The following is a 27,825-nucleotide window of genomic DNA, read 5'->3' as shown; positions in this document are numbered from 1 at the left end:
TGGCCTCAGCCCATTTATCTGGCCTGTCCAGCTCCCTCTGTAGAGCCTTCCCACCCTCCAGCAGATCAACACTCCCGCCCAACTTGGTGTCGTCTGCAAACTTACTGAGGGTGCAGTCAATCCCCTCATCCAGATCACTGATAAAGATATTAAACAGAACTGGCCCCAATACTGAGCCCTGGGGAACACCACTTGTGACCAGTGCCAACTGGATTTCACTCCATTCACCACAACTCTTTGGGCTTGGCCATCCAGCCAGTTTTTTACCCAGTGAAGACTATACTCGTCCAAGCCATGAGCAGCCAGTTTCTCGAGAATGCTGTGGGAAACGGTGACAAAGGCTTTACTAAACTCCAGGTAAACAACATCCACAGCCCTTCTCTCATCCACTATGCTGGATAGAAAGAGATCAGGTTAGTCAGGCAGGACCTGCCTTTCATAAACCCATGTTGACTGGGCCTGACCACCTGGTTGTCCTGTACTTGCTGTATGATGGCATTCAAGATGATCTGCTCCACAGCCTTCCCCAGCATTGAGATCATGCTGACAGGCCTGTAGTTCCCTGGATCCTCCTTCCAGCCCTTCTTGTAGATGGGCATCACATTTGCAAACTTCCAGCCAACTGGGACCTCCCTGGTTAGCCAGGACTGCTGATAAATGATGGAAAGCGTTTCAGTGAGCACCTCCACCAGCTCTGTCAGGACCCTTGGGTGGATCCCATCTGGCCCCATGGACTCATGTGTGTCTAAGTGGTGTAGCAGGTCACTAACCATTTCCCCTTGGGTTATGGGGGCTTCATTCTGCTCCCTGTCCCAGTCTTCCAGCTCAGGGGACTGGGTACCCTGAGAACAACTGGTCTTATTATTAAAGACTGAGGCAAAGAAGTCATTAATACCTTAGCTTTTTTCTCGTTCTTTGTCACTAGGTTTCCCCTGTTAGCCAATAAAGGATGGAGATTCTCCTTAGCCCTTCTTCTGTTGCTGATGTATTTATAGAAACATTTTTTATTGTCTTTCATGGCAATATTCATATTAAGTTCTAGAGGGCTTCGATCCTTCTAGTTTTCTCCCTCCATAACCTCACAATATACTTCTTCCAAAGGTCATGTATGTTGCAATAAAGGTACCAAAGGTCTATTGACTCAGGTGGAACTGACCTGAGAGCAGCCATTGAAGTCCATCTCCACCTGCCTTGGCCACAGTCCAGGGCCAACCTTGATCACACACAATCCAGCGCTAAGGATGAAAATGCACTTTTCAGAGACATCAAAGAAAAGCTGCTGTGTAATGAGGGCTCCGATGAGGTGTGCTTCATTGCCAACAGTGTCATGCTCTGCCTCTGCTGTGCCCCATCTTGTGCTGTGGTCACAAGAGGTGCAGCAGGAGAACAGCCCAGATCATGCAGGCAGACACAGCAGGGGATGAGGAAGCACAGCAGTTCTTCAAGGCAACAACTTCTTCAAAGATCTTTCTAGAAGCTTCCTGCTGATGGCCCAGCGGATGAAGATCTCCCAGTATCTCAGTCCAGTATGTACCATCCACAACATTTATTGTTATTTGGAAAAACAGGAGGAGGAGACTTGCAGTTGGCTGATGGCTGTGATGGGGTTTGGCTTCTCAAAACTGCAGTTGGATAGTCAAGACTGATGACGTGTCGGTTTATATAGTGGTTTGTTCCTCTCAGAGCCCAGCGGTGACCAGATGTTGTGTGCAACAGTAACCTGAAGGGGCAAATCGTGCTAGGTCACCTCTGCAACCCCTATGGCGCTGGCCCAGCAGAGCTGTGGATGTCCTGAGGAGGAGTTGGGGCTGTTGCAGCCTGGAGCAGGAGGGTGGCAGACAGGCATTCTTGGAGTGACAGCCCTTTTGCCATCCTACAACTGCCAAGATGTTTGTGCCATACAGCCCTACAGGAAGGGACTATTTGTCCTGGTGATGTTCACTTGTAGTGGCAGTCACTTGTTGTGGCTGTAATTGTCTTTTTTTTTTCTTGCAGAAATTCAGGCAGATAAACTGGTACCTTTGTTTGATATGAAGCAGAGCTATGTATTACCTAAAAAAGTGATACTGACTTTATTTGACCTTATCTGCTGGCAAAGAAAAAAAAAAAAAACAACCAAAACCCCCGAACTAGACATGGGACTTTTAAGCTGTTTTCCAGAATTGCTTTTGGCTGACAGTGAAGTGTTAGGTTAGGCTGTAGCAGTAATTATACCATCACAGTAATAATATAATAAAGATTTGTATGAATTTTACAGAGGTGTCTGGCTTAGGCAGTAAGTCACAGACATAAGCTGTTGTGCAGGGCTGATCTTGCAGCAGATCTGGACCACAAATAAGATCTTCCTGGACTTTTCCAGAACCCTGGTATGTGATGTTCCTGTGTTCTTGCAGGAGAACCCCATACATGAACAACATATTGTTTGGAAAAATTCTTTTTTACAGATGATGCTCTTCAAGACAGCAAAACTTTGAGTTCAAATGCAGACACCTTCAGGGATCAAGACTGTAATGTATTAGAAACACTGTCTTCCTGATCTTGTATTACATAATCTATATTGGAAATCAGCCATAATTGAAAATAGTTCAAATAACTCATTTTCTCAACAAGAAGGAGCACCCTAACTAACTAGTCACAAAATATTCAGACATTACGTATGAGGATCCATACGCAATTGGAAGAATAATTTTTTTTCAGTCGTGCATGATTGTCTGTGTATTTTTGGCTGCATAAAACCTTCTCCATCTGAAACATTTCATTATGCTATGCAACTTTTATGCAAAATTTAATCTTCATCTTAGGGAGTTGGAATTGATAGAAAACAGGACTTAAAAGAAGGCTTAGCAGAGTACAACAGTAGTACTTGAATTCAAGTATTTTGCCTGCTAGCACTGACTGCAGTGGAAACAGGAAACATTACAGGGCAGTTTCAACTGTGTGTACCTTGTCTGAAGGGTAAATTGAAATATATATATTGCACCTCACTGAGATTTATCGAAGTACCTTTCAGGGGTACGCACATGGGCTCTGATGCTGGCTATCACACAGCACACATTGTGTGATGCACTCACAGCTGCCCTATGGAAAGGAAAGACTCTTGATCTTAATTCATATCTGAGAAAGAGGGAAACAAACTCATGTCTGGTGAGGAGCAGGAACTGGCCATCTGGGTTCCCCAAAACCCAGGCTGTATTTTTCACTAGCAGAGTCAAGATGTCCATCTTGAGAGGAGGGAGCTGATGATTCAGGTACTGTATAAAGATTTGAGAGCCTAATGTTGCAGGTGGCAACTAATTTGAAGGTTGGTTTTGGGCTGCAAACTTTCCCTGGTCTTCTGGCTTCCTTCAGTGCTGAATTGTTATGTCAAGCCCACCTCTTCTCACAAGGTGAGCCTTCACCAGAGAAAGCCTTTCATGCTTGGATTTTAATCTTGGATTGTCAATGAAGTTACTCAATTCAAGGAAATTACTCAATCCATCAAATTACTCAACCAATCTGATCAGCTGCAGGTGTTTATCAAGGCTTACATGATCTGTTATGGAATTAGTTTCTCCACTTTATGTTTCAAAAGAAACCCAACAAGAGTGGAAACAGTAACTGCCAGGGGCCCAACAGCACTAATAAATGGTGCATGAGAAACATCAGCTGGGGCAGGAGCTGAATTCACGTTCTCCTGGATGACAAGAGTTCAACTCAGGGAAAGATGAGAGGACCTAGTTACATTTGATCCCTCATCTTGTTATCTCCAAAACATGAAAAATGAAAAATAACGGCATTCTAGATCAGATTTAAAGATTAGTCATTTTCTTGCACTCTGATACATCCAGGTTCAGGTTTATATTGGTAGAGCTTCTTTATAGAGCTTAAACATTTCACTTTTTTACCATTAAGAAAACAAACAACAAACAAAAAGCTGAGAGATCACAAAGTTTCCAGACTGGCTTTTTGGACGCGACAGCTACAAGCAGCAGGCATTTTGGGAAGAGGTGAGTGCCACAGAGCTGCCTGTGCCCTGTCTCATCCCCACAGAACTGCTGAAGAAGAATTTTTGTTATATGCAGATGAAGACAACTGGTGTAAAGTAGGATTAACAGGCTTGAATCAGTAAGCACATTCCTAATATTTATTGCAGAGCTGCTGGTAATCCAGCAGCAGCATAGTTTCTTTCAGAATTAAATTGGCATTTAAAGATACTATCTGTCAAAGGAGACAGTTTTATTTAAAATCACATGCATTCCTATTCTCAGCACCAGCTTCCTGAAGCTGTATTGGGCCAGCAACAACAGCCACACTTCCTTGGCCAGAGTTTGCTTCTGTAATCTACATGTAATATTCAGTGCCTACAATGCGGGTCCAGGAAACTACTCACATTAAATGCAGACATAACTGAATTAAATACAACCTCTACAATACTAAATGTCTAAAGGTTCAAGTCCAGCACAGTATTCAAGCTGAAATCTGGCTTAAAACATGATTGGTCATATTTAGTAAAAGCTGTGAGACCTTTTTAACCACAATACTCAGCTTGGGACCTTGAAAATGCCAAGCATTTGCTTCCTTCCACACTTAATTCCTTAGGAGATCAATAACAGGCTATAAGTGAACGCTCTGGCAGCAGATGAAGGAAATACAAGTGGTAATACACCTTATCCCTCGGGAGAAGGAGAGGCAACTCATAATCACCAGGACACTTCCAGTCCCTGCAGAACCCAGTACAGCTTTCAATTTGTGCTGGTTTTCAAAATGAATTCTTCAGTCTGAATTTTTACACACTCACAATATTTGCACGTTTTTTTGAAACACTTAAAGTCATACCTCTCTCACTGTGCCGCAGCCAGTGTATGGTATGTTGAATGTAACATACTCTGAGGTAATGTTGGGTTTGCCATAGGGGTCGTTCAAGGTGAGATTCCAAGCAGAATAGCCTTGTGACTGAAGGTAGTATCTGCTCACAACTACAGGCATGTAGTCTGGCAAACACAGCAGTGCTAGCAGACAGCAAAGAAAATATGTTACAGGCTCATTGAAGTGACCGAGAGAAGCTATAATTGGTGACTTAAATAAACCATATCTTTTGCAGAAGCAGCTGATATTGCAGAATGAGTTCAGAATCCAACCCACATGCTTGCATCTCTCTGAAATGCTACAGATCTAATTTAAAATAACATGAAATAGGTGATTCATTGAAGTGGTACAAGATTAACAACCAGTGAATAAGTAGCAAATAATTGAGAAATGGGTTTCTGCTTTAAACGTGAACTTACTAGTACTCTGATCTGCTGGAGTGGAATAATACTCAGCCTGAAACCCTCTGTATGTGTATCGAGAGTTACTGTAAAATCGGACAGTCAGCAGGTTTGAGGAGGATGTGTATGTGTGAAAAGAACCAGAACACAGTTTCCCAAGGAGAGGAGAGGTATGGAGTGGCCCATCATAGACTTCCACGTAGTCAGACAGGCATCTGCCACCTTCCATCCTGGGGAGAAAACATGGCTAGTTAAATGACTAATTTTTACTTTATTAGTTATGTTTCCTTTTTTTTTTTTTTTTTTTTTTTAAAATTTTAAACTCAGAACTGTTCAGAACAAAAGAGTACATTTTACTGGTATGACTATCAAAGCTTTGGAACGGAAATTACAACCTCCATTACTAGATGCCAGCCACATTATTGACTAAATAAACAAAAATGAACACATTTTTAATCTCAGATGTACTAAAAGCTTTGAAAAAGATGCTTGAAATGAAGCAGCTATCTGCTTAGTAAGTCCAAGATGTTGAACCTAAACATTCATCTTCTCAAGTAAAAAATTTTTACTTACTGAACATCTCTAAATGTGAGTGTGACATGAAAGTTGCTCTTTACTTCTATTTCCCAGACACAGTTGGCATTGTTCGGATAATTTCTGGGGTAAAATGGACTCTGAAATGTACCAGATGGAGAGGAGAGCAAGCCACCACAAGAATAATCTTCTGCAGAGAAAAGTATGAGAAGAAAAATATATATATACACACCATTTAAGGTTGCTTTTGGATTATGTCTATGCAGCATTATAAGTCTAAAATTTAGAGGCAGTGACTTCTACCAGCTTCAATGGTCTTTCTATTAGGTTCATATATCATCTGAATGCAGATTAGGAGATGTTAAGCACACCGAATAGTTTTTATAATGCTGATCTTCAGTGTCTGCGCTAGCAGGATACAAGTGTTTGTTACAGAACTGCACAATTACTGCCATTGGACCTCTGGAGGTCAGCTGTTCTTTGAAAAAGTCACAGCTGAGCCTGGTTCACCTCTACTACAATTGCTAATGACCAAAGGGAAGGGAAGGAAGATCAAAATTATTTTGTTTCTGAACAAGAATGCTGACAAATATCTAATTCATAAGCATGAAGACCTTATGTGACAGTCAAAAAATTGTATGAAATTTATATATAGATCAGATGCAGCCTAATCAACTAACAGGAGAATCAAGATCTAAGAAAGTTTAGAAGTAAAATAAAGTCATGGATTTCCCAGATGCTTTTCAGTACATGCTCAAACTACTCCAAGAGAAGAGAAATGTGCAAATAGATACCACCTTTTGAATTATATTCCAAATTAGAAAAAATTACACATTTACTTCTTTTAACCTAAAGAATGAACAAGAGACTTACTGAAGTCTAAGAGATTTCAGTTTTTATTTTCACCTTCTAGCAAACATGAAAAAACCTTTCTCTCTAATACCTAATATTTACTATGTGAACAATTAAACTTTCAAAATATGCACTATCCTCAAACTATGTGCTTGAAAAAACAGCTGAAATAGGAATTAGTAGAACAACAATACTTGAGAAGTGGTCAAAAACAATGCTACCTAAGCACTTGTGAAATTACTGCTCGACTGCAAAGAAGTGACTACACTAACCTGCATGGCTATTTTGGGATATTTTGAGGTATTGTCCTTTTAGTATTAAATGAAGAGGGTTATGCCCCAAAATTATAAGCAGTAATATCCCTCTCATTGGCTACAACCAGGACCAAGCAATTCCTCTGCTTGCACTCATACACACACAGCCCCAACACAAACACGAGCCCTTCCATCTGGGGACCCCATCTCAGATGCTCCATATATGTCCTGCCTGAACATCAGGAAACTCTGTTTTACTGTGAGGGTGACTGAGCATGGGCACAGGTTGCACACAGGTGGTGGATTCTCCATCCTTGGAGACAGCCAAGAGCCATCTGGACATGGTCTTGGGCAGCCAGCTCTAGGTGACCTGGCTTTAGCAGGGGGGTTGGACCAGATGACCTCCAGAAGTCCTTTCCAACCTCAGCCATCCTGTGATTCTGTGACCCGTAACTGGGGGAAAGAGCTAGTCAGACTCCTCAAATCCTCCAAACCTATCTGAGGTTGATGACACAGTGGGTGTTGAGCTGGAGCCACCTGGTGCTGCAGGGAGAGAGCAGCAGGTGAATGCGCAGCATTTTGCCTAAGAGAAACAACCCTCTGGAAGTCACCTCTCCCCAGAAGGGCTCCCAGAACACTGAAACTCCTGTGACACCACAACCCAAGACCCACAGTCACCACCTGGATGCGTGACAAGTCCCTGTGTGACTGCACCTCAAAGCCTTCCCCCTCCATCCCACCAGTCCTGAGCACAGCTCGCATTCTGCATGTGCAATAGCTCCCACCAGCAGGGCCTCGAATGTCTTTGTTAGTCACTGGGATGATGGGACAGAGTGGATCCTCAGCAAGTTTGTTGACGACACCAAACTGAGAGGCTGATCCACCAGAAGGTCCTGCTGGCATCCAGAGGGACCCCAACAGGCTGGAGAAACAGGCCAACAGGAGCTTCATGCAGTTTAACAGGAGAAGCACCAAGTCCTGCTCCTGGGTAAGAACAACCCCAAGCACCAGTACGTGCTGTGGGCTGCTTGCTCGGAAGCAGCTCTCCAGAAAAGACCCTGGGGGTCCTGGTGGACACCAAGTTCAACATGACCCAGCAATGGTTTAGCAGGGGGTGTTGGACTAGATGACCTCCAGAGGTCCCTTCCAACCTCAGCCATACTGTGATTCTGTGACCCTGAGCAAGGGAATGAGATAACCAGACCCCTCAACCCCTCCAGACCTACCTGCAGTTGGCGTCACGGGAGGAGTCAAGCTGGAGATACCTGGCACTGCAAGGAGAGAGCAGCAAGTGAGAGAGCAGCATTTTACCTAAGACGAAGAGCCCAGTGGGAGTATCCCAGGGTCTGCCTGCAGTAAAGGCTGGAAAGATCAATGATGGTTCAGCAGCAGCACTGGCAGAGGTGGAGAAGTCCCTGTCCTTGCCCATTAGGCAAAGAAACAGCATTTTGGCAGCAGTCTGGTGGCCGTCCTTTCCAAAAAGATGCCCCTGACCCAAAATGCCTGTCAGTGGTGCCAGAGGGTCTGGATTTCCACAGGCGTCAGGAGCCATCAGAAGGCCTTTAAGAAAGAGTTTGTGCTTCTGCCCTGGCAAAGAGTAAAGGATGGCTCTGGTCTTACCTGTGGTGCTGCTGGAGGTGGAAAATGAGTAGTAGTAGGCCTCGAAACCTCTCCGGGTGATGCTGATGTCACTGCGAAACAGGATGGTCAGCTGGTGCCCAGATGACTTGAAGACTTGATGGTCATTCCTGCAAACAGTCCCGAGAAGTGGGCTCCCAGGGGACCCCCCGTCATACACCTCGATGGCGTCATACCGGCAGTTGCTGCCTTCTAGCCTGAGGAAGGAGAGAAGGGTCTGTCTGCAATGTAGGCCGTGCGGCCTCCGAGCACGAGTAGCGGCAGGAGCTGCAGGGCTTAAGCAACCGGACTCCTGGCCTGGCCCCAGCGCTTGGGCAGAGGTGGCCAAGGCCCCACGATGGGGACAAAGCCACCCCTGAGCCCACAGCTGGCACTGGGCACCCTGCCCACACCACAGCTGCCACCCTGCTGGACTCACTCGACATCCAAAAACTGGAGCTCGACTCTGCGATCCAGCTCCCGCAGCTGTATGCGCCACACGCAGCGGGCGCTGTTGGGGTAGGAGTCGGGGTAGCCTGGGCTCTGGACTGAGCCGGACAAACCCTGAAGCAAGCCACCACAGGAGCTGGCCCCTGAGGAAAAGAGCAGAGCCTGGGGATGGGCAGAGAGTTCTTGAAATCCCGTCACCAGAAGATGTCAGAGAAGGGCTGTGCCACAGTCCCACAGAGACTCTTCCTCCTGGGCACATGGCTACACCCCAAAGCCTTATCCCTGCCTCCCCCCAGCCCACAGCACAGGTTCTCTCAGCATGGGCAGTAACCCGCTCGGCAGGGCCTGGCCGTCCACAGGAACACCTGGGGCAGGAGACAACCAGACCCCTTAACCCCTCCAGACCTAAATGTGATCAATGACACAGGGGGAGTCAAGCTGAAGCTACCTGGTCCTGCAGGGAGAAATCAACATGTCAGTGAGCAGCATTTTTCCTAAGAGGAATAACCTGCTGGGAGACAACCCTCTCCAAAAGCCAGGCTCTTTCCATTGATGCCACTGATGGCACAAGTGGCCATGGGCACAAACTGAAACACAGGAGGTTCCCTCTGAATATCAGGAAATGCTTTTTCACTGTGAGGGTAACTGAGCATGGGCACAGGTTGCTCACAGAGATGTTGGACTCTCCATTCTTGGAGATGGCTAAGAGCCTTCTGGACATAGTCTTGGGCAGCCAGCTCTAGGTGACCTAGCTTTAGCACGGGCGTTGGACCAGATGTCCTTAAGAAGTCCCCTCCAACCTCAGCCATCCTGTGATTCTGTGATCCATAACTAGGGGCAGGAGCTAGTCAGACCTCTCAAACCCTCCTGACATACCTGTGACCAATGACACGGGGGAAGTTGAGCTGAAGCTATCTGGTGCTGCAGGGAGAGAGCAGAAGGTGAGCAAACAGTGGTTTGCCTATGAGGAACAACCTGCCGGGAGCCACCGCTCTCCAAAGGGAATCCCAGGTCAATGAAACACAAAACCGACAGTTGGCACTGCAACGTGGCAGGACTGAGCAAGACAGCAGCAGTACCAACCATCCCAGCACTTGCTCAAGGGCATCAACAGTGCAGCACCATGAAGGCCAGCGCCAAAACTCTCCCACAGAAGAAGCAACTACACAATCCCAAAGGGTTTCAAGTGATCCTGCATCTCCGTGAGCATCAGGAGCATTCCCCAGGGTCTGCAAGCACAGCCCATGTTTGGGGCTTGTGCTCTGATGGAGACAGAGCATCCCAGGGGCAGAGCACACCACAGAAAAGGAAACACAAATCTCTGCTTACCTGTTGGTGGAGGCACTGTTAGTCCTGAGTCTAGAAAAGGAGAAAAGCGGAGGGCGTGAGGCACACGGACCCCTTGACTCCCCTCGCATCACATGCTATAAGCTCACGGAGAGCTATGGAGGGACCCGTGGGGAGGATGGTCTGGCTCAAAACCAACCCCCTCCTTGCACCCTGCTCTGCGTGCGAGCCATCGCCCAAACCTCAGGTCTCCCGAGCACAGTCTGCAACAGCAGCCACAGTGCCCCCTCAGAAACACAGGACCCTGTGTCAGGGACATGGACCCATGACCCGCTGCTGCCCTGCAGAGCACGCAGCAAGGGCTGGCCAGCTTCGCCCAGACTCACACAAACTCCCGACGGGGTGTCTTCAGGAACACACCATCAAAATGCAAAAACCCACCTGAGCATATGACAGAAGCGTCCCCGGAATAACAGCCAGAGTACTCTTCCTTGAAAGGGCACTCCCACAAATAGTCTTCAGAGCCCGTGCAATCCACCTCCGTCATCATGTACGGGTACCAGCCGCTCGATGGGAAATGCTGCATCACACCAAGAGGCGAGCCGCAGCCAAGCTGCCTGCACGCAACCTGGGCGTCTTGCAGGTCCCACAGGTACCCACACACTTTTGCCCAGCCTCCAAAGTAGAAGACTTCCACGTTGCCTGCACATCTGTTCGGCCCACCGGTCAGCTGCAGCAACAGCTCTTGGAGAGACACAAACCCCCCGGTCAGGCCAGCGGTGCTCTGGTTGCAGGCAACGACAGTGGACGGGAGAGCGCAGGCTCCCACGTCCTCCCTGGGCACGGCTGCCCCTGACACCCAGCGCCATCCACCCGCAGCACGGCCCAGGGCCGGCACCACTTTCTCGGGCTCCCATGCTGGGGGATGCAGAGGCCGGGGCAGCAGCGCGCACACACGTCCCCGTGCCCAGGGCCACGACGACGGACCTGGCAGGCAGACTCACCATCAGCTATGATTCCAACTGTGGAGGAGAACAAGCAGAAAAAAACACACAGAGAGCAAGCGAGTTAGGACAAATCCCTTGGGGGCCATCGGTGTCCTTTACCCTTTCCCCAGTGAGTCAAGTCAGAGTCCCCAGTGAAGGGCACAAGCAACAGAAGATCACTTTTCCTCCTACCACGGATGCTGGCTGCTGGGGGCCGAGCAATCCCTGAAATCCTGGCTCACAATCAACTACTCCCTCACACACACCCTTCGCCCCAGCAGCAAGCAAACACAGGAGCCTTTTTGTCTGCGAGCTCCACCTGACACGTTGCACCAGTGTCACTGGCTTCATTACACTCTATGCTCTCCGTTACTCATCATGGACAGCCAGCAAAATTTTTATGCTATGAAGACTTCTCGATTAACTCATAGGATTAACCATGATCAAGCACGTGGTTTATGCTCTGAATACCATCACGGAAATACTTCCCAACAAGATCATACAAGGGACATCCCAACAGCACGAGGGTGGTAAACTTAGAAAGCCCTGTTTCATGTCTGGATTAGGCCTGGACTATCATAGTGGGAAAGACAGTACTAAATCCAACTTACAAGTCGTCCTCTCTGTTGTTGTCGGGATTGTTGTAGTTGTTGTGGCTAGAGGAAAATAAATACCCACCGTGAAACCCCATCTTAAGAAAACAAAGACTGCCAGAAGCACAACAAAAGAGGTTCCCATGTGCAAGCTTCGGCAAGAATAGCTATTACCCATCACAAAGATTTGCAGGAGGGGAAGAAAGCTAAAACTATTTCAGGGATGACACTGAAAAGAAAGACGAGGCTAGCAGAGAAGAGAAACACTCGAAACAGAATGGCTGAACCCACCACATTGCATCACCTGATGCCCATAAGGCACTGCGATACGGAAGCCCCAAAACACCACGTGGACAGATCCCAGGGACAGTGTGTATTAACCACGTCCCAGGGACACTCATCTGCAACCAAGTGATCCCTCGTCTCCCTGAGCATCAGGAGTATTCCCCAGGGTCTGCAAGCACAGCCCATGTTTGGGGCTTGTGCTCTGATGGAGACAGAGCATCCCAGGGGCAGAGCACACCACAGAAAAGGAAACACAAATCTCTGCTTACATGTTGGTGGAGGCACTGTTAGTCCTGAGTCTAGAAAAGGAGAAAAGCGGAGGGCGTGAGGCACGTGGACCCCTTGGCTCCCCTCGCATCACATGCTATAAGCTCACGCAGAGCTATGGAGGGACCCGTGGGGAGGATGGTCTGGCTCAAAACCAACCCCCTCCTTGCACCCTGCTCTGCGTGCGAGCCATCGCCCAAACCTCAGGTCTCCCGAGCACAGTCTGCAAGAGCAGCCACGGTGCCCCCTCAGAAACACAGGACCCTGCGTCAGGGACACGTACCCATGACCCGCTGCTGCCCTGCAGAGCACGCAGCAAGGGCTGGCCAGCTTCGCCCAGACTCACACAAACTCCCGACGGGGTGTCTTCAGGAACACACCATCAAAATGCAAAAACCCACCTGAGCATATGACAGAAGCGTCCCCGGAATAACAGCCAGAGTACTCTTCCTTGAAAGGGCACTCCCACAAATAGTCTTCAGAGCCCGTGCAATCCACCTCCGTCATCATGTACGGGTACCAGCCGCTCGATGGGAAATGCTGCATCACACCAAGAGGCGAGCCGCAGCCAAGCTGCCTGCACGCAACCTGGGCGTCTTGCAGGTCCCACAGGTACCCACACACTTTTGCCCAGCCTCCAAAGTAGAAGACTTCCACGTTGCCTGCACATCTGTTCGGCCCACCGGTCAGCTGCAGCAACAGCTCTTGGAGAGACACAAACCCCCCGGTCAGGCCAGCGGTGCTCTGGTTGCAGGCAACGACAGTGGACGGGAGAGCGCAGGCTCCCACGTCCTCCCTGGGCATGGCTGCCCCTGACACCCAGCGCCATCCACCCGCAGCACAGCCCAGGGCCAGCACCACCTTCTCGGGCTCCCATGCTGGGGGATGCAGAGGCCGGGGCAGCAGTGCGCATGCACGTCCCTGTGCCCAGGGCCACAACGATGGACCTGGCAGGCAGACTCACCATCAGCTATGATTCCAACTGTGGAGGAGAACAAGCAGAAAAAAACACACGGAGAGCAAGCGAGTTAGGACAAATCCCTTGGGGGCCATCGGTGTCCTTTACCCTTTCCCCAGTGAGTCAAGTCAGAGTCCCCAGTGAAGGGCACAAGCAACAGAAGATCACTTTTCCTCCTACCGCGGATGCTGGCTGCTGGGGGCCGAGCAATCTCTGAAATCCTGGCTCCCAAATAACTTTGTTCTCACACACAACCCCATCCCCAGCATAAAGGAAACGTGACGTTTTTGATCATCACCTTTCTTCCCAAGAATAAATATGAGTTAAATATATAAAGCTATCACTACCATATAAAGTGAAAATCCGATAGATTTTACTTACTAGTAGTGGTCTCAGTTGTTGTTGGGGGAGCTGTACTTGTTGTTTCTTCTAGAGAAGAAAAAAATATGCATGATACCATATGGGGAGGTCAACAAGGCAAATATCATTTGAAACTTCCCCAGACACTGTTCCAGCCTCTAGTAATTCGTGGCTGACAAACTTTAGATCCAACAATTCTTTCTATTTCAGTAAACCTCAGCAGTTTTTTCCTCCATTAAACAACAAATCTCTGTGAACCCACCAAAACCTGCAACTGGCCCGGACGGTGCCATGTGCCCTCAAAGTGAGAAGATTCTTTCTCTGTTTTCTTTGAACAAGGTAACTGCTGATTTCACCTGATCTGATCAGAAGTTCATGGCTCTGCTTCTTGCATGAGAATAGGCTGTGAAGAACTGTCTCCTCCTCCCTTTCTCTATACCAAGAACAACAAATCTACCCTAAAATTCTTAACAGCAATGAATATGACAGAAAACTATCTGGGGAGCTGGTCAGAGAAAGGCTGATAAGGAAGGGAGGCTGCAAATCCAACTATCGTTCTTCATTTTGCACAGCTGCAGACAAAATCTACCTGTGACAAGTTTTGCTCACATTCCCACCACATTTAAGCTACTCTTGCTCCCTTTGAGATTTCATCATACCTTGCTGCTAAGCCCAGCTGGTAGCATAAACTCTGGGTCAGAGTTTTCCCTGCTAAGGCTCCTGTGCAGGACACTCGATGGAGAGCCCTCCAGGTGGCACCAGCAGATCAGAGGTGTCCTGTGGGACAGGGCTCTTGCAGGCCCAGAAGGGTGATCTTCCTAGTGTTTCCTTTCATCTAACCTAGAGTTGTTTTCTGAGATAGGGCTTTATGGGGTTACTCAAACCCTGGGCGAAGGACAGTGTATAGACCACCATTACCCTTCTGCATCAGGCCTGACAACTCTCCAAACGTCCTCTCAGAGAAATGTTTAAAAGGATTTAAAATAGGTGTGTTTCACTGTTTAAAAACTAGTTTCAAAATATAAACAAAGTTGTTCCAGTGTTTGACTTATTTTAATAATTGCAGTTACTGAAACAAAAGTGGTTTCCATATTGCCTTAATCACAGTGTCACTATATTATTTTGTAAGAACTGCGGTTTTGGAAAAGATGAGCTGATGGGTCTTGTAAGAGGAGAGCGAGCATGGATGAGCCTAGAAAAATTAGGCCACCGGATCAGGTGACAGCACCAATCTTATAATTGAATAAGGGCATTTCACAGGGCCAGTGAGGTCCTGCTCTGTCTCTGTATAGGTCAATGGAAAACAGTCTACAAACTTGTATTCAGTTAAAATTTGTCTGTTCAAACTGTGGATAACTTTCCTCTGGGCTTTCAGATACTCAGAAACTGCTGCATTTATACAGTCCTTATTTTTCACACAGCATTATTATCTTAAGGTTTTAATACAAGCACTTATTTATTTAAGCTCTTCCTTGCACCAATGACTTGCATTTTTTTCTTGGAGAGGAGTGACATATATTCAGTTACATGTTGCATTTTAAGTGCATGCACATGCTACCATATAGATTGTGTATGGGTACATTTCAGCATCTAGGAGGCCAGTCTGAAGGACACTGAACCCCTGACTATAAGGGTAGGTTGGCCTCATTGTCTACAACTGTACTAGAAAAGTTTTCAGATGCAAACATCAACTTGGAGAGAATATTTCGCAATGCCAACTCTATAAACAATGTACATTTTAATATAACTTTTAAGCTACCTGTTCTTAGGAGCGTTTCTGTTCTAGAAGGTGCTGATGTCCAAACTGCAGACGTTGCAACCATGAGCGACCAAAAAAAAAAAAACCAACCAGTTGGAAGAACATTACATGAATTAAGTGGATGGAAAGTTTGCATGCACAGGATCCCCTGGTGACACTGATAAAGGGATGGCTGCTGATTTACAGCTGAGTGGATCAGGTCCAACTACTGTTGGACATGGAAATCCTGCTCCATGGGCAGCCTGAGAGGTGGGAACATGCCTTCACTGACTAATATCATGTACGACAAGGCCTGTAACATTGGCCCTTAAAACACACAGATTCTGTATTTAAAGTGATTTCTGGATGTAGAAGATCCTAACAGGGAGATGTGACATTTATTCAGTGAGTAGGGAACTTTTCAACACGTCCCACCACACAGCTCCTCATGCATGCAAGGCTTTAAATCTACATTAGATGGTAATGAAAGGATTAAACAGTAACTCAGTATTTTCCAGGTCAATATCAACATTCCATCTTAGTTTTTGATATCACTAATTGCACTTCAAATATTTATGGAGGGAGTAAATAATAAGAGCATTAAAAACCTGACCCCAGGAACAGCCCTGAATGCTTATTTCTTTCCACTGTGTATGTGGATGTGTGTGGGAGAACAGAAAGGCAAAGTAGGTTTTTGCTTTTGGTTCATTAGTTAAAGCCAAGTTCATTTCAGAACTGTAAGTCTGAAAGAGGAAGGGATGGAAAGACAGCAGCTTTGGCAAACACTTTTGATCTTTTTCCGTTCCACCCTCCTGCACAAAGAATGCGACAGCAGCTGCTTGAAAATAAATGCCTTGTTTCTCACAACACCATGCTGGCACTCTGCTCAGCCAGGGAAGCCTCACCTGAAAAAGGGGAAAGTGTGTTTTGAACACAGGAAGACCATTTTACCCTGTTTGAAGCATCCTCCCTCCCAGCAGACCCTCCCGATATTTGTACTGGTCCCAAAAGGGACGAAAGTAGCTGGGCAGATGCAACCAAATCAAATTACACTCGTAACAGGAATTAGACTATGGAAAACTAGAATAATATAAAATGACAGTAATTCTTATTATATTCTAATAATTACAATATTAAGAGGAACAGGGACAAGTGCCGTACTTGTTTTATCTAGGGCACTCTGTTATTAAACACCAATGTGTTAGTTGTGAAAATATACTTAATCAAATACAAAATATATGGTTCAAAGAGCACCTCAAGCTCTTTAAAATAAACATGCATTTAATCCAGAAAATACGTATTAGTCTTTAAATTCATTATCCCAATACAAAGATTCAGAAAATTATATCATTGGCTTTACAGTATATTCAAATGAATTTCCTTTACTAGTCTCTTTACAAAAATGGTGAGAACAACAATTTAAATTCACTAAGCAGTTTCAGTAAAAGCTTTTGAATTAATGAGTATAACAATTTATTTGCTCAGCTCACAGGTTTGACCTGCTCATGGTTTTTGAAAGAGCTAAGCCATGCTGCTGAATCCTCTTCTACCCTTAAATCTCAACATTAGCCTGATGTGAAATATAGTCATGAAGGTGATCAGAAGTGAGACTCTTTACCTGCATCCACCTGAATTTGAAGACTTATCATTACCATCCAAGACAAGATCATGGCAGCAGCCATCTCCCTGGAGCTCCTGATACAGGAGGGCACCAGAATTTATAAGCAGAGACGTTAAAGGGTGTAGCTCAGCAGTCCAATCTGATCCTTTGGTAAGTCAATACCAAACACATTCCCTTATAGCATTACTTCCCTAACTTTCATGACTCTATGTTTGATTTGTTACCCAACTTTTTATAGCTTCCTGGTTCTACAAGAAGACAACACCTGCTGTTTTGATCAGGGGAGGTAGAGAACAAAAGTGGTTGCAATAGCTGCTATTTTCCCATCCTGTCTCTCTTCCAGCTGTGAAGTTCTGTTGATGTCACTGATGTAACATGTCCCTTTCTTGCATCTGAGTGGTATCTGAGCTAAACTTGCCTTTTAAGTATGTGTTGCAGAGCCTTCCTTTTTATCACTGCAGATGTGGGAGGGTAAGAGCATGGTGGGAAACAATCGAGGGGCTGATGGAGACCCTTCTGACTGGCCTGGACTCCCCTGGGAGTCCAGAAAAGCAAAAAAAGGATTAAAAACATTGAAAACTCAACAAAAGCTGTTAATATTTAAATGGAAAAGGAGAGCATGTGAGACAACTCCAAAGATTGTCTGAGGCAAGGTCAGAGTGCTGGTCCACACAGGTCCCAAGAGATTGTAATGGCAAGTATCACTGCGTGGCCACCCTGCTTGAGGACTGGCATTTGCTGCTTGGAACCCAGCATCTCAGTTCTTCCATCTCTAGATTAAAAGAAAACAAGTGTGGTGGATCAGCCTTAGCAGGCTGCAAGGCACCCACCCAGGTCCTCTCTCATTCCTCCTCCTCAACAGGGCATGAAGAGAAAATAAGGTGAAAAAGCTCATGGGTCAAGATAAGGACAGGGAAGTAACTGATTATTGTCACAGGGAAAACAGCCTCAACTTGGGGAAAAATAATTTAGTTTACTGCTAATTAAAATAAATTTGGATAGTGAGAAACAAATTAAAACAACACCTCCCCTACTCCCCATTTTCCCAGGCTCAGCTTCATTCCTTCATTTCCAACTCCTCTACCTCTCCCCTCCCTGAGCGGGGGGGATAAGGGGAATGGGGGGCTGTGGTCACTCCACAGCAGTTTGCCTCTCCTGCTCCATGCTCCTCACTCTTTTCCCCTGTTCCAGTGTGGGTTCTTCTCTGGGCTGCGGTCCTTCAAGATCAACCTGCTCCAGCATGGGCTCTCCATGGCCACAGCTCCTTCAGGAAATGTCCCCTTGCTCCAGCACAGGGCCCTCCATGGGCTGCGAGGCAATCTCAGCTACAGCATCTAGAGCACCTCCTCCCCCTACACCTTCTCTGACCTTGGTGTTCACAGGGCTATTCCTCACATTCCACCCCCCACCCCCCACCCCGTGTGGCGTTTTGCTCTTTCTCAAATATACTTTCACAGAGGTGCCACCAGCATGGCTCAGCTATGCCCTGAGGTGAAGCTGTTGCAGGGCTGGCTGGAACACACCAAAGCGCCAGAGACACGGGGTCAGAGATCAAGATGCCAGCTGGCACCAGACAGAACCACCCTTTCTGTTTACCGTACTGCTTCATACGTTTTGTACATACAAATGTACAAAAAAGTACATTTGCTTCATACAGTGGTCACTACATGGTCCCTGATACTGCAGAAAAAAATCCAAAGAGCCAGTAGCAAAATAGTACTCTGGTATTGACCTGTTTTTTGCACAAAATGACCTTTCTTCCCACCAGGTTGGATGGCTGATGGGATGAGGGATTGGTTGTTGACTCGTGGCTCCTTTTGCCAGAACTGGAACTGGAAGAGGGCGTGTACAAATATTAGCTTCAGTTTGGATCCATACTGGCTTTATAAGTCAACTATGCAATGAAATGTTTGTCTTTTGGGTGGCAGAAAGGATGCAAGTTGTTCACATTTTTTTATTAATTATTATTATCAGTTACCACTAACTCCTTTAAATTCAACTGATGCCATAACTTCTATTGCAGCATCAAATGGGGCTTCCATAGCCTGGGACACAGCAAGGGGCAGAAAGCACATACCACTCACTCAGCCCAAGCTGACATAGCCTCCATGGCACCCACCTTCCCCTGCCTTCTGTCCTCTCTTCCCATTTGTTCACTTTCCTTGCACCTCTGTCCAAAGCTTTGTTCACACAAGTGTTACCAAAGCAAATTGCAAGGTTGGCATGGTTTTGTTGCATAATGAAATCAAGACATGATTAAGCTATGTTTGCTTGGAACGGTGAAGATTAAATGATTCAGTCAGCAGCTGGAACAGCCATGGGAATACTGGCTTCTGTCCTCGTAGAGGACGTAGATGGCCTCCTGCCATCCCTCTGCTGCACTTGCTTCCAGTAATGGTCATTTCACAGAATCACAGAATCACAGAATCACAGAATTGTCTAGGTTGGAAAAGACCTTGAAGATCATCTAGTCCAACCATTAGCCTAACATTGACAGTTCTCAACTCCACCAGATCCCTCAGCGCTGGGTCAACCCGACTCTTAAATACCTCAAGGGATGGGGACTCCACCACCTCCCTGGGCAGCCCATTCCAACGCCTGACTACCCGTTCTGTAAAGAAATGCTTCCTAATATCCAGTCTAAACCTTCCCTGGTGCAACTTGAGGCCATTACCTCCTGTCCTATCACTTATTACTTGGTTAAAGAGGCTCATCCCCAGCTTTCTGCAACCTCCTTTCAGGGAGTTGTAGAGGGCGATGAGGTCCCCCTCAGCCTCCTCTTCTCCAGACTAAACAACCCCAGTTCCCTCAGCCGCTCCTCATACGACATGTGCTCCAGACCCTTCACCAGCTTCGTTGCCCTTCTTTGGACACGCTCAAGTAATTCAATGTCCTTTTTGTAGTGAGGGGCCCAAAACTGAACACAGTAATCGAGGTGCGGCCTCACCAGTGCTGAGTCCAGGGCTAAGATCCCTTCCCTGTCCCTGCTGGCCACGCTATTTCTGATGCAAGCCAGGATGCCATTGGCCGTCTTGGCCACCTGGGCACACTGCTGGCTCATGTTCAGCCAGCTGTCAATCAACACCCCCAGGTCCCTCTCTGACTGGCAGCTCTCCAGCCACTCCTCCCCAAGCCTGTAGCGCTGCTGGGGGTTGTTGTGGCCCAAGTGCAGCACCCGGCATTTGGCCTTATTGAACCCCCTACAGTTGGCCTTAGCCCATCGCTCCAGCCTGTCCAGATCTCTCTGCAGAGCCTCCCTACCCTCGAGCCGATCAACACTCCCACCCAACTGGGTGTCATCTGCAAACTTACTGAACATTTACAAGTACAGTGGTGCATCTGACAATATGTAAACAAGAGAAAACGGTGTCAAATTGACTTTTCTTGTAGAAGACTTGCTTGCACTCCTTGGTCCCTGTCCTCTGGCTGCTTCGTTCAGCCATACAACCCTTCACCTCATACTCTGCAGATTCCCTCAGCACCACTTCCGCAAGCTTTTCTTCAGTCCACCCCGTTTTTCTTGTTATACAGCTCTGGCTGTGTTCACCGTGGAGGTCTGAGAGCCCATGCACACCTAGAACAGAACTGATTAAAGACTGATCTTGATTGCAGTGTACCAGCAACAGAGAAGTCACAGCTGTGGATGACCACATAGACACTGCAGTCCCCACCACATGACTACATGGGGGTCTGCTCTCTTCATTCCTCTCATATACCCTCTTTCTCTTTGATTACTGTTCCTTTCCCAGCCCCTTCCTCTCTGCTCCACTGCTGGCTCTTCCTTCCTCAAGAGGAATGGCATTTAGATCCACACTAGCAGCTCACAGGAGGACACCTAGCAGGAAAGCAGTGGGTGTTTGGCCAAGACCTGTGCCTGGTGTTACAGGTGAGAGCATCCAGGTAAGCAGGTAAGGACAATTTTCATAAGAGTCAAGAGCTGCATAAGGAAATAACCTCATTGATTTTATGATACTTAGAATCTACGACACATTCCTGAATAGTAACCGTACCCCTGGCTGGAGTGAATACTGCTGAAAAATGGGGAGAAAAAAGGCTCATTGCAAATTCAGGTCGAATTCAGCAAACGATTTCATTTGAGAAAAATGCTAAAGTGTAAAAAATTTGTGTTCTAACCTGTCATAACAAAATGTTTCAAATAAAGTTGTTGGAAATTGATCCAATCTATTTTTTAAAGCTTGAAGAACTCAAGAGCAAAACAACACTGTTCCTTTGAGGCAGTGTAAGACTGCAACTGAAAAATTTACTATTCACCAGCTCTGCTATTATTGAACTGCTTGCCCATGCCTGAGATGGTGAACTGCTGAGGAAGAGAGAGGATTTGGGATTATCTGGGAAAGGTGTGAAGCAGGTGGTCATGAAAGACACGAAACTTGTGTCTAGTGTCCATTTTGTGTTCTTGTTGGTTGCTCCTCATCTGCTTCCAGCTCCCCTCCCTCTCCCGGACCTCGACTGTCTCCAACCTACCTCAGCTAACAAACACCAACCTCTTCGTCACATGCAAGTGAGGTACACAAGCTCATTACCACATTTGAATGCAACAAGATCTGTTTACCAAAGGTCTGTATGAGATAACAGAAATCAAATGCTTTTATCTTACAAAAAGAGGACATCTTGCAGAGCAGGAACTGTTGGATCCCTGTTTACTTTCTGGTAACAAACACCCCAATATATTATCCAGCGTGTTAGAGCACAAGATACTCCTTATATGAAGATTCACTTTTCCCTCCTTAAATCAACACACTCAGACCTGCAGCTGGTACAGATAGATAAAGGCTCAATGGCAAAGGAAAAAGAAATTAAAAATGTAATATCAGAGAATATCGCTGTCCCTATGAAGTCTCAATACCTAAGGCTTACATAAACAATTATTGGAACAGAGACAATAATGAGACCTAGAGCTGGGACTAGGACTGAGGCTTGCACACTTTAAGCAGCCTTTAGCTGCTGCTAAAAAGCTGCTCCTTACCCTGCAATTCTCTGTGTCTGGCAGCACAGAGGTAGAAGCATGGAGACCTCTCCTACCCTGGCTAACTGATGGTCAAGTGTTTAGATTGGTTTTCTGGGATGAGATAGATTTGATCCCTTTTCATCTTGGACATTTCCTTGCTGAACAGACTAACGCTTAAGCTGTTATAAAATGAGAACCACCCATGTGCGGAAGAAAATGGCTTCTACTTTTCCATCTGTAAGTAGCCTCATCCAGTCATAGCACACAGGGCAGTCACTGAGATCACCCACCATTTCAGACCTTTTAGGCAGGTACTAAATGTCTGAGTCCCAATAATCAAATTTAAGTGCCTCCAAAGTTGGTGGCAACTGATGCCAGCAAGAGATGGGGAACGGCAGTTCAGCTTCCATCCATCCAAGATCTCCCTTGAATCATCCCTTAAGTTTGTTGAACAAACTTGATCTTGTTGAACAAACTTGATCTAATACCCTACAAAACAGCAGAATTTGAAAAAGGCAAGCAGTGGGTTGCAGGAGGAGGATGGATCTGAAACAATCATATTGTTTGCTGAACACAGAAAGAAAAATAGTAGAATGATCCATTAAACCACAATCTCATAAAACTTCACTGAAAAGTAAAAACGTTACCATAAACTTAAGGATAACCAGATGCGTTTGACAGATGTCACAGCTTGAAAATTTATGTTTTCTTGCAACCGGGATCTCCAAAACCAAAGTTAGTGCTAAAGTTCACAACCTGTCACGAATTGCTTCACCTCCAAAAATGACAAAACATTTTGTTCTGTCATTAACAAGTTTAACACTGCTTTTACACAAATATTGACAATGTTCCCATATTGTTTATGCAGGAGGAGATAAATTAACATTGCTGTATATTATTAACGCATATTTTGCCTATACAATTTGGCTGATTTCCTAAACAATCCATCACACCTAGTTCTGAGTTTAGAGCAACAGTTTCATGAATGCGGCTGGGCCGGGCCGGTCACTGCTAGTTCTAAATGTAGCAGTTATGCCTCCTTTTCCTAATATGACTTATAATTGCATCAAATACCTCTGCCATCCTGACAAAATAAATAAGCCCACAGCCAGACAAAAAGTCAAAGCCAAGAGCGTTTCTGTTAAAAAGGAGAGAGACTGTACCCATACAGACATTTAAAAGAAAAAAAAAGGAAACCACAAAAATATGCTTCATGAGAGGAACAACTGTTTGACCAGCACAAACATGACTGAATTCTGCAGTTGTGTCCTCCTTCATTATTGTAACGTGTTTTCCAAAATACCACATAGTACTTGCCAAGTGTCCTCCAGACTCCTGAATACTCAGAGCAGTATTTGGAGGAAAAACTGACTTCCAACACCAAATGTCAGAAATTCCAACTTTTAAGGCTGCACCCTGGGAGTCCCCCACTCAGAGAGGCCCAAGTACTTACCAAAGCCATGAATGACCAGCAACACCTGAATGCAGGTCCCTGCTCTGAGGGACCAGCCACCGGCCATGGCTCCAGCCTGGCCCCGATGCTCTCGGTAGAGACAGCCCCATCCCTCCTTACACCTGCATTGCCCTGCTACAGGAGTTTTAGGACCAGATTAGGCACCTTTCTCTGCCTTGGGTTTCTGTGCCACTTCCCATTTCTTATTTTTCAGAGTCATTGCAGTGTCTGGAAGCAATATTCTGTGGCTATTGTTTTAAATAAATTGGTTATATTTCTCTGCTGAAGCAGACTCTCCCGGAAGCACAATTTCCCTGCTGTGGCTGAGGGTTGGCAAAGGTCTGATCCAGAAACAGAAAATCCCCTAAACCAGATCCCAACCCGATTCCCTACAGGGCAGCAGCTATGGGAATTGCAAACACCATTTTATAAAAATCCTACAGGCAGCATATCACACTAATGAGGTGTCAGGCAAAACTCAGGGGCAAAATCCTCCCAGAATACCATGTTTCTTATCCACCCCCAGCCTTGCTGGACCCTTCGAACAGGAATTTGAGTCCCAGGTGAACTCCAAGGTGGTGACACCCCACTCCTTGCACCAGCCATCTGCCCAGCACCATGCTGATCTACTTCACTTTCAATGACACCTGCAACAACAAGGCACCTTCACCAAGTTCCTGTTCAAGATCTACCACAAAATGGCTCAAACAATATAAAAAGGAAAAAAGAAGGCATAATACAATGCATTTTTGGAAATACAATGCTGATTGACTCCTGTGAAGCTCACCCCAGACTGTACATCTTGCTGCCTTTCTCAGCAACACCCACTTCCATAGAAGAACCTATTCACACTTGGACATCAGTACATCTTAGAAAGACTGTATTAACCCTTCTGGGTTCCTATTGCCTGAGAGAAATGCAAGCAAACAGACTTAAGAAAATGAATTGCCATAAAAGAAATTTTAATGTAGACATCCTGATAACCAGAAGCTAACCTCATGTTGCTTGAATTGTTTTCCTCTGAGTGCAAATTTCAAGTTTTAGTAGTAACAGCATAGTTAGCATAACGTGCAGATGTAATTTTGACCAAAGGACTTTGCACAGGCAGTTATTTTAATGTAATAATTAATGGTTGATGCTAATTAAAAGAATTTACAATTACATAAAATAAGTGGTTAACAGCATGTTAGAGTTATTTGATGGTTATATGAAAAGATTTCCCTACAGTAACATCTGGATATCATGACAGCTACATCAAGGAAGATAAAATAAATAACCCTTTCCATTTTAGCAATAAAGCTTCTACCTTTTGATTTCTGTTTAAGAAAGTCTAGCACTTCTATGATAAAGATGAGAAAGTACAGTCTTCAGTTTATCGGATGGCCAACGACTGTGTGGTATATGTTATGTCTAAAGATTTTCTGATATGGGAGATTGTGTGTGATGCCAAGAAGCAAGAGTGGAGCTGTAGTATTTAGCATTTCTAGTAACCAATCAAGTTGCTGCGTGGAAGAGCTGGACCATCTGAGCCACGTCTGTGCAATGATTCCAAATAAACCAAGCAGTTGCTGTTGCATGGGGCTCTGATCCCACAGATGGAGGCAGACATGTTCCCTTCTTGATGCATCGATAGCTTTGTACCCATACCCACGGCAAGATGGTAATTCACATAAGCAGCAGTTCTCTAGCAGGTTCAGGAGATCAGTTAATTGCAACTGCTTAGAGCAACAGCCGCAGAAACCTGACGGAGCATGTTCCAGCAGCAGGACACCGCTGTAACACAGCCCATTTCCCTCAGATATTCACATTGCAAACTTTCTGAAAATCACTGTGCTCTCTGCATAAACACCGAACAGAAAAGGAATGAACAGAAAAAAATATTTAATTTTCTTCTCCAGCATGTTATGCAGTATTTCCAAGCTACTAAAGTTAATTCTTTACCAAATTTAGTAAATTTGACTCCCATGCTTTAGCTCTGACTCATCTTCTCTCTAATCAATTCCTAATTATTATCCACTTCCTCAGAGAGTTTATGGGGACAGACACTGCAGTACCATGACTACTAAACAAAACCATGAAAATTGGAAGAAAGCTTTCCAGAAAATGCAGATAGATTAAATTGATAAGACGCTCTGGTAGCCTTCTTCCTCACTTTCTCTGTTCAATTGGTCAAATTACATATGCACTGGTTTTAGCAGTAATTTTGTGCAATAAACAACACTTAGCAAATCAAGTTATTGCATATTCACAAAGTAACAGTACAAAGAGGCTAAACTGGCTGAAATCCTGGGGCCCAGTGGCTCCAGCCCTGACTTCCCAGGATCTTGCACAAGAGAAGTTTGGGGGTTGAAGGGAACAAAACAGATGGAGTATGTGTCAGACATCCGTACAGCACAGCTGGGCACACAGTGCAGGATGTACAGATTTACAGTGTACACGCACTAAGAATGTAAAATCAGCAAAGGTTTCTGCTATGCATTTCTATATAATCAAGAATGGCAATGGCCTTCACGTGATGAGTGATGTTACCAAGCTCTTCACCTCCAGATAAAGTTATCAGACGCTGGTCAAATTCTGGGGTCCAGATGGGAGGTTGCAGAGCTGAGGTTTGCATCTTAAAGTTGAGGGTACAGCAAGATGAGGCAGCCCTTTAGCCATCACTTCTCTGTCTGGCCCCTTCCTGTCTCTTAGGGACGTTTCTGCCTCTCAGTGTGAAGAAAGCCTCACAACAGCTCAGTGACATTAAACTTCAAAGTCTCACTTAACGTCAGCCCAGGATGTCATCTGGGTTTTCTTTCACCGCCAGTCATCAGCAGGGACGGAATCAGAGCAAAGTGTGGGTGGGAAACTGAGTAAAGGATGCCTAGTCACATCCTTATTTTCTGGGTGGAAGAGGAAACAGTGGAAAATAATATGGGAATTTAGGAACAGCAGGAATAATTTCAAATCTAATTCAATCAAGGAGACCCCTGGAACCTCAAATGAACATTTCTTTATTCTCACTCTAAGAATGAAGAGGACTCCTGCAGTGAGCTACCACTGCATGCAAATAAATACTCAGTGGCACTCATCATTCACTACTCTGGACTGGTGACTACCAACCTCTTGATCACCACTGTTTCTCCTGGATATCTGCAACTGCAGTTTTAATCACCTCTACAGTTATTTTTCTGATAGACAATAAGAACATACGTATAATCTAATGCCCTACTAGATGTCTCTCTCACTCTAATTTGGAAAGATGTAGTTTTAAAAACATCCTCAGCTTCTTTACCATAAATACAAAGTAGTTAGGGGGAGGGGGGAAAGAGAAAAAAAAAATAAAAAGAAGTCCTCTGGTCCTCTGGTATTGAAACCAGAGGACCTTACTGCCTGGCATATAAGCCACAGAAACCAGACAATTGTTACTCATGATCATTTCTTTTACAGCTCGAGACATTTCCCTCATGGAATAAATGAATTAGCTTTTCAAAACTACCTCTGAGTGTAGCCACACGTAGCCATCTACTCAGCATCACATATGCAGCAACTCCAGTTTCCATTTCAGACATTCCAAAATACTGAAAATCAAGCCAGAATGTCCAATTTCCCTGATTTAGTGTCCAACACTTGCTAAAATTTCCAGGAAACTGATATTTATACAATTGTGCCAAAGCTATTCTGTACAAAGTATTTTCAATTGCATTTTGGAAAGAACTGAGCGTTGAAGCAAACAATAAAAACCACTCCAAATCTATAACCCCATAATACATCGAAAATACATGCTAATTAATTGTATTAAAGGCAAACTTTGCTTCTGTGTCTCTGCTTATCAGTAATCTTATTATAATTATTAAAAAACATTGAGATAACTTTGATGGTAAGAAACCATCTGGGTAGCTGCAAACATGGTTGGATACTAGAAAAGTAATTTCTAAATATTTTGCAGGATATGTACATGGTTACGGATATCTGATGCAAAGAAATGAATTATAAATTTTAAAAAAAGATAAGTCAGAAAACCACTTTCAAATATACGATGGAAAATGACTGGCTGCAATAAGAGACCATCTTGCATCCCACTAGATGGAGCTACGGGCTAGAAATCTGGTCAAATATTTCACTAATCCCAGTGGCGCAGGAAAACCATTTACAGAAATCAAGTTCGTTTGCCTCTTTCCTAATGCACACACAAAACCCGAGCCATTGTCCTGAGGCATTTATGCCTCACAGTAGTATCTATTTAAAGCACAGGCATAAAGATGTGCTGTGCTAGCTGTCATTGCAAGGACATCATTGGTAAACCCAAAGTAGCTAGCTAGAAATCAAGCAAAAAAATTAATGATTTTGCATATTAGGAGATCACAACAACAAAC

General features: G+C 45.3%; 1 protein-coding gene across 3 annotated transcripts; it reads right to left on the bottom strand.

Annotated features, from left to right (window-relative positions):
- Positions 1–4,101: 4,101 nt before the first annotated feature.
- LOC141946142 (scavenger receptor cysteine-rich domain-containing protein DMBT1-like) lies at positions 4,102–17,124 on the bottom strand. 3 transcript variants are annotated; one of them, XM_074875472.1, is made up of 16 exons: positions 17,046–17,124; positions 15,449–15,493; positions 13,711–13,758; positions 13,336–13,353; positions 12,773–13,075; positions 12,374–12,403; positions 11,838–11,882; positions 11,245–11,262; positions 10,682–10,984; positions 10,283–10,312; positions 9,830–9,874; positions 8,943–9,096; positions 8,507–8,721; positions 8,113–8,157; positions 5,820–5,970; positions 4,102–5,476 (listed from the first exon to the last, which is right to left on the bottom strand). In XM_074875472.1, the coding sequence occupies exons 1-16, from the start codon at positions 17,107–17,109 to the stop codon at positions 5,200–5,202; spliced, it is 1,791 nt and encodes a 596-aa protein (XP_074731573.1). In that variant the 5' UTR covers positions 17,110–17,124; the 3' UTR covers positions 4,102–5,199. The 3 variants fall into 3 exon arrangements, with proteins under 3 accessions (XP_074731573.1, XP_074731575.1, XP_074731572.1); XM_074875474.1 differs by lacking the exon at positions 15,449–15,493 and having other exon boundaries at positions 17,046–17,100; XM_074875471.1 differs by lacking the exon at positions 17,046–17,124 and having other exon boundaries at positions 15,449–15,855.
- Between the last annotated feature and the right edge of the window lie 10,701 nt (positions 17,125–27,825).

This window comes from Strix uralensis, chromosome 7 (assembly GCF_047716275.1).
Source record: "Strix uralensis isolate ZFMK-TIS-50842 chromosome 7, bStrUra1, whole genome shotgun sequence".
NCBI classification, from domain to species: Eukaryota; Metazoa; Chordata; class Aves; order Strigiformes; family Strigidae; genus Strix; species Strix uralensis.
This window is presented reverse-complemented; position numbering and strand designations above follow the sequence as displayed.